The following is a 14,547-nucleotide window of genomic DNA, read 5'->3' on the forward strand; positions in this document are numbered from 1 at the left end:
AAAATCTCTAATAAAGGGTCAAATTGTACTGTCTATTTATTTGCATAGCTGTTGCCTGGAACTCCTCAAGGATGCAGACATTGTTTTATTCCACATCCTCAGTCTCTAGGATGGTACCTTAACCCCCAAAGACACTCAGTCCATGTGCCTGCGATACTGATGAATAACATTCATGTCTTAGACACTAGGGACTCATGGAGTGCACCAAACCAGAGAATACAGGAGTGTGAAAGAACAGCAAAGTCAGCATATCCTGCTGGGGTTACAGATATAAGAAAGCTCTAGGGATTTGCTATTTTTTATCTAGATTTAACTGAGATGAGAAAGGAGAATTGAAGTCTAAAATGAAGTAGAAATTCTATCATAGATGAAGTGAATCTTAATCATTGGGGTGAAGTGCAATTATCAGAGGAACTGGGGTTGCATATCTAAGATTCTAGTACTCAAAACTGCTTAGGTTTTTAAAGTTATCTTAAATGGAATGAGGGGCAAAAAGTAACGTACCTACCTTCTCTTCGTGTGTTGCACATTATTCACAGGTGTTAAGCTTCCCTCTTACAGAATTATGGAAGAAGCATCAAACAGTATTTCCCCACACATATTATGGTTTCATGCTGTTTGGATGGTTTGTCAAAATTATCCTCCTTAATCAACAATTACAAACCAGAGCCCTACATATTGTTCTTATTTTCTTTATTCATTGTGTTTTTAAATTTAAAAATGGTCCAATACAGCTTACCTATGACTCGAAAAGATGCTTTTCATCTTTTGGGCTTTAGATCCCACCCAAAAAGAGGCCACCCCCCAAAAAACACACACACAAACAGTAACAGCAGCAGCAAAACAAATTACCTTGCGCTATATAAGGCGTAGTTTCCTCTTTTGGAGGGATGTTTGTGGGTCGTGGTGTGGGAGCAGGAGGTCTGTTCAGAATGAATGACCGGCTTCCAAGTTTTTTCTTTGTACTCCTCTTGGCCAGTATCGTGTCATATTCATTGTCATCAATCTCAGCAAAAGTGTACGGGTCTTCCTCCTCTTCCTGGTCTTCCTCATCTTCTTTCTGTTCTTCTTCTCCTCTGGGTTCACCTCCTGTTTCATGTCTTGCACTGGAATCACACCAGCTTTGACTTCTTTCCATTTGGCCTTCCGACGTTTTCCCTGCTTATGAAACATTCAGATGGCGGTTACTCATACCTTAAGCATTACTGGTGTCCATCTGTCACCTGCTTGAACCACACCCCCAAACAATTTATATATTATCCTATAAATTCCAAAAAGAGAAAAGTGAACCATGTAATTTACTAACATATCCTCTGGCAGTTTGTAACTGTTGATTTGTCAGAAAAAGTTTGTTAAAGACCTGGATTTCTTTGAAAATATATAAATAAGCATATAAATATTTTCCACATAGTTTATGCATGATTTAATATCAGGAAATCAAATTATAAAACTAAGCCTCAAATTCCAAGTGTTTTGGAAGCTTGTGTTTTTCAAGCATAATGCTCTCAGATATCTTTTTTTTTTTTTAATTTGAAGTCATATTACCTTTTATAGGGATTAAACTGGGTATTTTGCCTAAAATTCAATTTCTCTGAAAATGACAGAGGGGAATAGCCAAAACCACCATTGTTTGGTTTCTTACACTATGTCTCACTCTGGCTCTCTTGATTTCTATAAGCCAACTTATACCTCACTCTTTGATAAGGGACACTGAAAGTAGGGTTCATGACATAGAAGATGGCATGGAAAATCAATGGCTTGAAGATTAATTCATATGAAAAGAACAGTCTTTCATGTTTTTTATATTCAAAAAAATCTTTACATATTTTTATAGGAATGTATTAAAATATTCTAGCAGCAGTTTATTTAGAAGACAAAGATATTGTATACTGTGTCAATAAATAAGCTGAAGAGAATTTGGATGGCTCTCTCTGCCGGACCAATGAGAATTTTTTTTAAAATGTGCCCTTTTGACAAGTGTTTTGCTTAAAGTATTATTGAGAACAATAAAAATGGAAAGGATTTCAGTTATTGACTGAAAAGTCATTAATTTTCTGTGTTGTTCTGAGATTCATGCACGTGAACTAAAGGAGAACTAGTCTCCCTTCTCTTTGGTGAGAATCTGACCAAAAACTTTAGTTTACTTAATGGATATTTTAGTGGAAAAACTTAGGAGACAGGGAGAAAGACAAGCTGTTAGAGCAGAATAAAAGGATATTATTCTAAGAAGATTCAGCAGTTGTTTTGGGTAGGCTTATGAGGAGAGACCAGAGGAGAGTCCAAGATCATCTCTCAACAGAGCCTTAGCTTGTTTCAGTTAGTTTAACCCAAGAAGTATGAACGCCAGCATGCCTGGCACTAACTTTAAAATCTCTACGACTTGCCTTTTCCCTTATGAATAATATGGTTTTGAGATTCTGACTTCATGATTTCTGTTTCACTGACAGCATCCCAGGTGAAACTAGATTAAGTGTGTGGGAAACACTTGCACAGTGTTTCATTTTTAGTGGAATGTGTCAACTATCTTACTTTTATGAACTGATTTCCTGAGCTGTTAACTCTCTTTGTTCCTCCACCCACCTCCTTCCCCAACTCTTTCTAAAGTTGGGCTTGCACTAGAAATAATACATTTCACTTTTCATTTCCCAATGTATGAGACTGTACTTTTCATGTTGGAGTTGGACCTGAGTTTTCTCAACTCAGGTTGTACATTAATGAATAACGATTAAAATATATCATTCCTATAATTCCAATTTTTGAAATAATTGGGAAAGAATGTGTAAGAAAGATAAGAATCCCAAAATCCCAGGAAACCTGTTCATGGAATTATTTGACACATTCTAATTACGGGCCCTAGGGTCTTGGGTCTTAGTCAAAAGAACATTATAATGATTGTTGCCTTGAAAGTTTGTTGCGAAGATAAAAAGAGACTGGATGTTCTTTATAAACTGAAAAGTGTTCTGTAATGTTCTATGTTATTGTTTTCTCCAATGACTATGTCCATAAATCCATCATAAGGAATTTGATGCTTAGGGCATTGATGAGGTGGCCCCTCTTTTTCAGTTACTTGAGGGCATATGGAAGGTACCCTTAAAGAACAATTCCTGAAGGTATCACTAGCTAAAGTCAAAGAACCCAAACAAAGTCTCTGGCAAAAAATAAGTGGTAGCTTCCAGTCTTACTTTCAAAGAACTTAATCAAAGAATTTTAAGAAAAAAGACTGGCATTTTACTTTCCATTTACTTCCAATATTAGCACTATGAAAAAAAAATGATATTAAAAGTAATGCTGAATTGAAAATGTAAAAATACAGTTTTTAAATAAAAGGGAGGGGTTTTTGTATTATTTTGCTTTTTATATTTGGTACTTTTCAGAAGATGTATTAGCCAACATTATACTTCTGGTCCTAGATATCTGGTGAAAATTACTCTCTGTGGAGTAATTTTAGACCTCCTAACCAATATACCATATGTGGAAACTGACATTAGAAAAAATATGATTTAATATTAGCTCCTTTAAGAGCTTTAACGTGATATAAGACAATTTTGCTTTCTTAATAATTAATTTTAATAATTAGATAAAGTTATCCACATCTGTAAAAGTGAGAAAAATATACTAGAATTTTGTTGTCAGTGGACTTCGAAGCTACATCTCTCCCCCCCCCCCAGTATTGCTAACCCTACTCCCTCGATTTATCTCAACAGTCTGTAAGAGCTTGGCACAGCAGGTGATCAATAAATGTTTGCTGAATGAGTGAATGAATAAGAGAAGTACCATTAGGCTTCCCATACTTTCCATTAAGCAGTACTTTCCATCTCTAAATATAGTGCATAATCTTAGCAAAGTTTCACGTTCATCAGCTTGAACTTTTATAGAGATAAGGCCTTCAAGGACACAAATGCTAAATTTCATAGCTTCAAAGTGCACTTTTGAAACAGTCTTTATAGACTTCATATAGCCTTTTAGGACTTGACAACTAGAGTGACAAATGGGGTTTTAATCATAGACATTTCTTTCATCCTTCTTATTAAATTTTCTTTGTAAGACCATTTTATGAATTTGGAAAGTAAACATGAGATAGTGATCAATAAAGTGGGTGGTAATTGGTGACTCTAGGAGTGAGCATGGAAGTCTGTCGGGCTGTTGAACATTCCAGGCAGATAAGCCTCATATGGAAGCTCCTCTGGATAGTTTCCTGCCCTCCACCCCCAACCCCTCCCCCCACACCCCCATGACACACCTTAGTTCCTGCATCTGGGAAGAAATGCTGTCACAGCCATTTAACGGTTGTTCTTCCACTTTAGCAAGACAGATTTTTTTGACTTTGGTCTCAAGGCAGCGTGTGATAGACCCTTTACCACTTGCTTCCCCTGCAGCTACCAACTGAGTGAAGTGTCCAAGGTCGTTTTCAAATCTGTAACACATTAGCCTTTCTCTTTTGTCAGAAAACTGAGAGGTTTTTTTTTTTGTTTTTTTGGTTTTTTTTTGGCGGTACGCGGGCCTCTCACTGTTGTGGCCTCTCCCGTTGCGGAGCACAGGCTCCGGACGCGCAGGCTCCGGACGCGCAGGCTCCGCGGACATGGCTCACGGGCCCAGCCGCTCCGCGGCATGTGGGATCTTCCCGGACCGGGGCACGAACCCGTGTCCCCTGCATCGGCAGGCAGACTCTCAACCACTGCGCCACCAGGGAAGCCCTTTGAGAGTATTTTGTAAAAGCTAAGTTGTTGCTTACTTTTCCACATGATGCTTGAGGTTCGTTTTATGTGAAGAATTACAGACTCCTTCCAAGTTTTATTTCTTTACTTACAGAAAGTTTTGTAATGAGACTTTTTTCCTGGAAGAAAAAAGAAAGAAAAAGAGAGAGGGAGAGAGGAAGAATGGGAGCGAGGAATAGTGAAGGGTGGGGGGCAGAGAGAGAGAGAGGAAAGGAGGAAAGAAGGAAGGAAGGGAGGAAGGGAGTTAGTGGGAGGTATCTCTTACCTGATTTCTGAGGCCCTAGTTGTTAAAGAACAGGAGGAAGTCTTCTCTGGGTTTTAAAAGTTGATCTTTGTATGGCTTCGCCACTATATGCTATGTAAGCGTGTCAAAGTTTTGTAGTTGTTGTTTTAACCTTAACCTTACCTTGTAATGTGAAGTGAGGTTTTTCCAGTGGGAAGGCAGCTGTTACAGGTCGCGGTGGAGGGAGAGGTGGTCTGCTGCTCACGAGGGGCCCTCGGGAATTATTTTCTGGGTTGTCTCCAGGAATGAACGTGTACAAGTCATCATACTGGTTCTCACTCCCACTGTCAACCTCTGGTGGGCGGTGCTTGGCCTCCGTGCTTGACTCATGCTCTTTTTCTTCCTCTGCCGTTTCATTCACCTCTGCTCCTTCCGCCCTCTGCCTGTACGGCCGCCAGCTTTCATGATGGAGAACTGGGCTCTGGATGGCTGCTTATGATGAAGATTTCATGTAAACACACCATCTGGAGGCATTTCATATTTTCTAACTTCGTACAGAAGTGGTTAATTAAACTTTTATGATCTGATACAGGGGAAAGCTGACAAATGCGTAATTTTGGTGAATAGTCATTCTTGGGCTTTTATAATATTTACCAAAGAAAGCTCCATTATATCTTGCTACCTCAGTTTATGACACTCTCATACACATAATGATATATAATATTCGGATACTACATGTATAGAAAAATATTCTGATTCTCCAGAGTTATTATTTAACCAGATTCAATATATGACTGCATTACCATATTTTTATTAGAAAACAATATAACTAACCTAATAAGTAATAAGTAAGTGATGGAAAAGGTAAAGGCAAGGAACAAAAATCTTAACTTGCCTGTAAATAATGCAATGAAATGAATCTGTAGTTTTTATTTAGTTATTATTTTAACATATTTATCACCAGATGACATCTTAATTCTTGAAAATATTACTTGAGAAAAGTGTTAATATTTTTTGATGGGGAACGCATCCAAATCACCAATAGTAAGTAAATATTTTTAAGGCTCAGTTCTCTCACCAAAAAATCTTTTCTGTCCTGAAACTTAACCAAATGATTCAGTCACATTTCCTCCATTCTAAGAATCATGATTCCATTATTTGTGTTTATACTGTATATAGTAAAATGCTCTCTAACCACTCACGGAGAAAATAGAAAAAATATATTATAATGCAATAACTTTAAATCTTAAAACCTTTCTCTTTATATTTTCTTTATAGAAATTCTGTTCTAAATAAAGTAATCATACAAAGTTAAAATGAACTTTGGAATCTCTGTATTGGAGGGAAAATGTGAATTGCTGTCATGAATGCAATAGAAAAGCAAATAATTGTTGTTTTAAAGTGTCGCTAAACTAAAATATAGCTAAAGAAGACAAATGGCAGAGTACAAAGAGGAATCTTTTTTAATTGAAGAGTTACACTGTAGACATTTTTCAGCAATGAGAGAAAAGTTAGTCATGTGGGAAAATCATGCCCATGACAGTACTACATATTTCTACATGAATTTTATTTTTAATTTCTCTCTTTCTTTCATGTGAGAAAGAAGAAACGTCTAGCTGCCAGTATTAGAACTGCAAACCAAGATTCTTTAATTACCAGCCTGGGTAGAGCAGGTGGACTTTCATTCTTGCACAGATCTCTGCCCAGACCTCATTCAGCTTTCTGGCTGTAACCCCAAACACAGCCTGAAACACAGAAGTCTCTAGAAATATTGATGGAGTAAATGATGGAGTGGCTGAAAAGAAATCATTGCTGATGCTTGCAAAGGGGATTCGCTATTTCAGTCTGGGAAAATCGATCATCAGCTTAGAATTATATTCATGCTACAGGCAATTACTTGTAGCCACTCTTATGTTTATGTATTCGGTGTTTATATTTTACATAAACACTGCCTAAGCAAGCAACAGAGTCTCCTTGGTCCTTGTCAAATATGCCTAAACCTGGAATACAGCCCTGGAGAGTCAGATGTGGTTGGTCAGTGAGTTTTAGCAAGCTTCATAGCAATGGTGATACCAATGGAAATCTGCTGACTTAGGGTGTTCTATACTTCACCCTCACTCCAACGAAAGAGTCAGAGGCTTGAGTCCAGTCGCACAGAGTTTCGTATATGAGACAGTTCCAGGTCCAAACTGTCTGTAGAAATGAGGTTGTGCTGTACCAATAACTGAAATAATGTCTTCTTATCATAGGTAGTACTTCAGAGGATTAAGTGGCATGATAAATATATGGTCATTATCAATGATGGCCTTTATCATCACTTTCGTTATCATTAAAAATTATAACAAATCATCAAGTCTTTAAAAAGATAATAAAATGTATAACTTTAAAACAGTGCATCAATTTATTACATTAATATTTAGCATAATTTTGTGTTCTGCAATAGTGTTTGAAGAGTTTACCGATTTTGCCAAAGTATGCTAGTTAAGGCATTGTGTTTCATGTTATTTGCTTTGCTGGTCAGCCCATCATTTGAAAAACTGGTGGGTCAGTAACGCTTAATGGAGCATCATCTGCGAACTGTTCAAAGTGCAAATGACCTGAGGCGAGAGCCTGCTTGATGTGTGAGCTGTCACTTTGGCCGTGAACAAGCGAGAGAGTGGTCAGAGATGGGACCATCAAGATTATCTAGGGCCTTATAGGTGATGATAAGGATTACAAGTACCATGGGAAGGTACTGGAGAATTTGGAGCAGAAGAGTGATTAGTTCCTTTCTGAAGCATAGAATATTAGGGGCAAATTGGGAGGAAGCTATTGCAGGGTTTCTTAACGGCATACTACTGGCATTTTTGACAAGATAATCCTGTGTTTCATGGGGCACATCCTGTGCACTGCAGGATATTTAGCAGTATTTCTAGCAAAATTCCCTTCTCAAAATAATGACCAAAAAAATCTCCATTCATTGACAAATATCTTCTGTTGGGGTTAGAAAATAGTGCTTCATTGAGAGCCACTGTGCTATCGCAATAATCCAGGGGAGAGCAGATGACAGCACGGATTAGGATAAGTAACAATGAAAGGGTGAGGAAAGTCTGGCTGTTTTGCAAAGGTACAGTCCACAGTATTATCTGATTGGATACAGGGTAGGACAGAAAGTAAAAAAGGGTGACTGAAGTTTTTGGACTGAATTGAACAAGGAAGGAGTCTTCATTTACTGAGATGGGGAAGTCAGCGGGTAGAGCAGATTTGGGAGTGGTGGAATTAGGGTTTTCAGATTTGGAAATGTTGGGTGGGAGACGGCTATCAGACTTGCTGGTGAAGATGGTGAGCAAGCTGCTGTATACCAGTGGAAACAGGCATGATAGGTAGCGTTATGTACATGGAGGAAGACTCTCAATTAGTTTTCTAGAATATAGAACTACATTCTATTACAGCCAGCAGGGAGCGTAGAGAGTCCTAATACAAACTTCTCATTTCCTAGCTGAGAAAACCAAGGTCTGAAAAGAATGTGACTTTGTTTTAAAAAAAAACTGAAAAAATATAGTTGTCAAATAGAATATTTATATCAACCTGACTTGTGTATTCTCTTTGGGTGGGAAAAACTGCTGGTTTGATTATTAAACACTGAACTTATTAGAAATATTTAAATTAGCAAGATAATGTAGTCGTACCTCTACCAGATGATACACTAAAAGTCATTCAGTTAATTAAATATCTTTCCATGCTCTCCATGCTTTTCTATGCTCTCTTCAGTTTTACTTTATCAGTCACATATACCTTAATAAGAATGTTGTTTATGTACATAACATATAGGAACACTTACTAGGAGAACATGTAGAAAATGAGGTAATATCCTCTTCATAGTCACTTTCTTCCTCATTATTTCTGATAACTTCTTGGATCTGAAGACAAAAAGGAATGTAATTTTCAATTATATGTATTAATCTTAATAAATCTGCATTTTCACACATACCAAATTGTCAGCTAATACCTTACATATCTCAGCTATTATATTTGGGCCATCTATAATTTTTTCAATGACACAGTATTAAAAGTGTAACTGGAACAATATAACATTTACAATAAAGAGCTTTTTAAATGGAACTTTTTTAAGATTCACAGCAATAATTATGAAATTTTTACAATAAATAACTCCTGAATGAAAAGGAAGGCAACTATTTCTTTTAAAAACCATGAGCTTTGCTTCCTTTTGAACATTTCTGGTATCTTTTACCAGTTCAAAAGATATTCTTAATTACATCAAGGATTATAATACAGTATAAGACAGTGAAATTTTAAAGTGGTTTATTTTCCATCTTTAAAAAGAAAAAGGAAACTGAGTAAGGGAATTTATGTTTGTCTTTCTGAAATCAGTTCCACTACACTTAGAAGGGAGAATTACTGAGAAAGCATAGAAGCCCGCTTTTTTTCCTCTGAAATTGCTAGTGTTTGCTTATAATCTCTGAAGGAGGCATGGGGTCTAAAGTAGTGGAACATGTTGGTGTTTGCTGAGAAAGCTAAGTAACTCCAGTGAGAGCTCTATTTGTACAAAAGCACACAGAGAAAGAGACAGAGCTTGGTTGCATTAACATAGGTCACGTTTCGTTACCATGAACTCCAAGTGATTATTCAAATGATTTATGCTTCTGTTCTTAATAAAATTGAAATTAGTCCATTTGCTCTACGTTTGGAATGTCCCTTTAAAGTACTTTTCTGTACACCAGGAACGAACACGACATTGTAAATCAACTATACTTCAATTAAAAAAAAGAAAACGAGCTTCTGCATCAGGCTCACTATAAAAATATTAAAGAAATTTTTATTTTCAAGATTCCAGTGGAAATCAAAGAGTATATATATACTCTATAAACAGAATATATATATTCTTTTTCATATTATTTTCTATTTAAATTATATTTTCCCCTTTGTGGACTCAATTAAATGCTAATGTAAAAAAATCACTTAACTTTACTAGGGAGATTGATTGATATTTAGTTGATATTTGTATACTTTGGTATTAAAAGCACTGTTGATATGGTCATTTTTTGTTTTCAGTTAGCCTGACCTCTATATTTCACAAGGTAGATCAAGAATACATTTAAAAAAATCCATAATACTCTTAAAATCACATCAAGGACATTTTTACTAGTTGAATAACAGGAATGTTTTACAAAGATTTCAGGAATTATGTGAAAATTTCCGCTATACTATTCACAAGCCTAGACGTTATAAGTTCAAAATCAGTCTCTTAATAAAGAGTCTGTGGGCAAGTATGTAGGGGTGTGTGTGTCACATACTGAGGTTGAAACATAATGGAATCATTTTTATGTTATAACTTAAGCTTTATGACCTGTGCAAACAAACACACAAGCCTAAAAATGTCTTGAAGGAAATGGCTTCCAAATTTAAAAAATAGCCAACTTTGATTTGGGCACTTTCATAAATATTATGTAAAACCGGTATTTTGTATAATCAGGCTATGTAGAAAGTAATTGTTTTCTCAGGAATGAAAGGATCTTTTGACATATTTACACTAAAAACCAATTGTGTCTTACTAGAATTCCTTACACTTACAATCATATTTATTTTGGAAAAATGTGTTATATCTAATGATATATTAATAACTGGTGAAATCAATGATGGCTTAAAAGTATGATGACACTCTGACATCTAATCATTTTAATACTTTGTTGTGTGGTACAGTGGACAGAGAATGGATTTTGAAGTCAGTCTAATAACAAATCATAGTTCTATTATTTATTAGCTGTGTGACACTGGGCACGTTACTCTAAATTTCAATATTCTATCCTGCAAAATATGGATAGTAATATCTATACTATCAATTTGCTGGGAAGGTTAAATTAGGAAATGTAAGCAAAACACATTATTACATCTACCACATAGTAAGTGCTCAATAAATGTAATCTGCATATGTTAGATATTCCTTTCTTCATTCACACTTAAGCAAGCACGGTGACCACACTGATTTGATGCGGGAATCATCAATAATGAGCCAATAATTATTTAACTTAATTCTGAATTGTGTGCCTTTGGACGTTCTGCTGTGACAGAAAAAGAACTGGAATATAAACTTTCTGATTGAAGTGTGGCAGTATGATTTTATTATTAAAAACATCTCTATAATTTACAAGCTAATAGAGAGGATAAGAATCAGAGGAAGAAATATTTAATTCTTTAATAAGTTTCTTTATCTGGGGCTAGAGTCTGACTTTATTCATTAATTTATCAAATATTTATGCAGGCCTACTATGTGCTAAATACTCTATTAGTAATTAAGGTAAATAGTTAAAAGTTTAAAAGATACACAATTCGCACTCTCCAAAAATATCCCATTTTTATTGGGAGGGGAAATAAATCAAAAAATGATTAGAATACAATATTTTATTTATTTCATTACCATAAACTCAATCCTTACAGGTGAAATGTAAAATTAAGAAATAACCAGATAATCAGGGAAAAGTTTTATTCGTTTGCTTTTTGGGTGAGGAGATTGGATTAAAAAATTATCTTGACACTTGCCATGACTGCCACTTCTCTAAATGAAAAAATCCAGCTTAAACAATAAAATCTATTAGCTGAACATGCTCAGAGTAATATTCTAGGCCGTAGATAGTCCTTGTAAGCACACAATGTTTGATAAAATTTAAATCATTCCTTATCAAAGATAAAAGAACTTCTTGTTGACTGAGGTACATAAAGCTCCACATGGCTTTGGCATCTAGTACAGTATAATTAATCATAATATTCCCATTTTAAGGGAGTGAATAAAAACGATCTTCACATGATAGTTGGTTTCTAAATATTTTTATGAGCTTCTGAAGATACTGTAATTAGCCCAACTTTTGTCCAACTTTCCACAGTGTTGATGATAAATGACTTTACCAGCTTTAAAGCACATGACAGTCTGTTCAGAGACATATATATATGTCTCTGAAGAGTAACAAATTGACCTTGTAATATTTTTTTCATTACCCAAAATGAACGCACTAGGCTTCAGAATCTGCATTAATATTCCAATTGAAATAATAAAGATTTTTCCTACTAAATGTTAAGAATGAACAAAGTTATACAAAAGCTGTGCATGACAGCAAACATACAAGTCTCAAAAAAATTTCAAGGTCATATTGTAAAAGTATATCTTAGTTTTCATGACATCTTTTAAGAGAATTTTTTTTCCTTAGGCCATCCAGGAATATGGCCTAGAAGCAGACTTATATAATTCCTCATGAAAGTTTCTTTTTATATTATGGGAAATGGAATCCTGAATGTAAAAACTAAATAGGAACTCTGTCTGTGATTGAAAGAGGAATGAGGAAGAATCAAATAGTTGTGGAGCAGTTAAACTCTGGTGGGGAAAAAGTGGACATTTTCCTTAGCATGGACCAAAATTTTGTTAGAATAACCTGAGGATATATGCTCTATTTTTTAAGACAGAATCTTAATATAAAAAATTAAGTGATGAAAAGATAATTTGACCAGGTGGACAAAGGTTAGAAGTCTCATTCTACACAATGAGAAATTCAAGTTTTTAATTGTAACCAACAAAACAATCTGGTGCAGTGAAAAGAACAGGTGCCAAGGGGACAGGTGATGGTTTCATCTGAAAGTTAGTAAAAAGGGAGAAAAAAACAGCAGGAATATTGAAACCTATTTCCTCAAACTTAGGAAAACAAATCTGAAAAAATTTAGCTTTAAATAGATTCTGGAGGGTTGGCTTCTGTAGCTGGCACATCTCTTGTTCTGACCTCGACTCACTTGGTGTGTTCACCCAGCTCTTCTCTCAACCTGAGGCCACCCTCAAGCCAATCTCCCTGAGTGGTGACACACCGGGCTCCAGTCCTGGTGCTGACAGCTTCTGGTCTTAGTCTCTGCCCATCGGCTCTAACTAGAGTTGTGAACTTCAAGCTTGGGCACCTGACCCTTTTAACTACACTCAAGTCCTATTTTGATAATGTTTGTTTGTAATCCATCACAGTCGTGGTTGCATTTGTGAGGTACTAACACCTTTATTGGGCCATATGCTTGGTTTAAATTCAGCCATCGTTCACTAAAATGTGAATGATTAAAATCCATTTCTTTGTTAAGGTTGTAGTTGTAAAAGTAAAAAAACAGTTATCTTCATTTAAAATTACGGAATCCAAAATCTGAAAGGAATCTGTGGATGTCTAGTTTATTTTCTTGTTCATACACTGATATAATGCTAAAAGCATGTGCCACAATAAAACTGTAATAATTTATATAGTTCTCCAAGCAAGTTAGTTTTAAAATGTAGCATAAAACATCTTTTCTGACCACAACGTTATGAGATTAGAAATCAATTACAGGAGGGACTTCCCTGGTGGTCCAGTGGTAGAGGATCCACCTTTCAGTGCGGGAACGCAGGTTTGACCCCTGGTCGGGGAGCTAAGATCTCACATGCCACAGGGCAACTAAGCCCACCCGCAACAACTACTGAGCTCGCAAACCTCAATGAGAGAGCCCACATGCCGCCACTACAGAACCCATGTGCCCTGGAGCCTGTGTGCCACAACTAGAGAAAAGCCCATGTGCGCCAAAACTAGAGAGAAGCCTGAGGGCTGCTACAGAAAGATTGCGCGCTGCAACGAAAGATCCCACATGCCTCAACGAAGATCCTGTGTGCCACAGCTAAGACCCAATGCAGCCAAAAGATAAATAAAGAAAATACATAAATATTAAAGAAATCAATTACAGGAAAAAAACTATAAAAAACACAAACTCATGGAGGCTAAACAATATGTTACTAAATAACCAATGGATCACTGAAGAAATCAAAGAGGAAATAAAAAATACCTAGAAACAAATGACAATGAAAACACAATGACCTAAAACCTATGGGATGTAACAAAGGCAAAACCTATGGGATGTAAAAGGGAAGTTTATAGCAATACAATCTTACCTCAAGAAACAAGAAAAATCTCAATAAACAACCTAAACTTATACCTAAAGCACCTAGAGAAAGAAGAACAAACAAAACCCAGTTAGTAGAAGGAAAGAAATCATAAAGATCAGAGCATAACTAAAAGAAATAGAAATGAAGAAAACAAAAGCAAAGATCCATAAAACTAAAAGCTGGTTCTTTGAGAAGATAAATAAAATTGATAAACCTTGAGCTAGACTCATCAAGAAAAAGAGGGAGAAGACTCAAATCAATAAAATTGAAATGAAAAAGGAGAAGTTACAACCGACACCACAGAAATACAAAGGATCATGAAAGATTACTACAAGCAACTATATGCCAATAAAATGGACAACCTGGAAGAAATGGACAAATTCTTAGAAAGGTACAATCTTCCAAGACTGAACCAGGAAGAAATAGAAAATATGAACAGACCAATCACAAGCACTGAAATTGAAACTGTGATTAAAAATCTTTCAACAAACAAAAGCCCAGGGCTAGATGGCTTCACAGGCAAATTCTATCAAACATTTAGAGAAGAGCTAACACCTATCCTTCTCAGACTCAAAAAAATTGCACAGGAAGGAACACTCCCAAGCTCACTCTATGAGGCTGCCATCACCCTAAAACCAAAACCAGACAGAGGTGTCACAAAAAAAGAAAATTACAGACCA

The 14,547-nt window shown here is 36.0% G+C and overlaps 1 protein-coding gene across 4 annotated transcripts in view; it reads right to left on the reverse strand.

The window, feature by feature from the left end:
• The window catches only part of BANK1 (B cell scaffold protein with ankyrin repeats 1), a 312,476-nt gene that overhangs the window by 42,441 nt on the left and 255,488 nt on the right, over positions 1–14,547 (reverse strand). The window contains exons 8-10 of one of the 4 annotated variants that reach the window (XM_022582436.2): positions 8,759–8,837; positions 5,122–5,427; positions 853–1,158 (exon numbers count right to left, since the gene is read on the reverse strand). In XM_022582436.2, coding sequence (XP_022438144.1) covers positions 853–1,158; positions 5,122–5,427; positions 8,759–8,837 — 691 coding nt within the window. Of the gene's footprint in view, positions 1–852; positions 1,162–5,121; positions 5,431–8,758; positions 8,838–14,547 lie in introns of all 4 variants that reach the window. The other 3 variants (XM_022582435.2, XM_022582434.2, XM_022582433.2) reach the window with 3 other exon arrangements.

Source organism: Delphinapterus leucas, chromosome 5 (assembly GCF_059928025.1).
Source record: "Delphinapterus leucas isolate spDelLeu-1000000601 "Yukka" chromosome 5, BTC_Dleu_Yukka2, whole genome shotgun sequence".
In the NCBI taxonomy this organism is placed as follows: domain Eukaryota; kingdom Metazoa; phylum Chordata; class Mammalia; order Artiodactyla; family Monodontidae; genus Delphinapterus; species Delphinapterus leucas.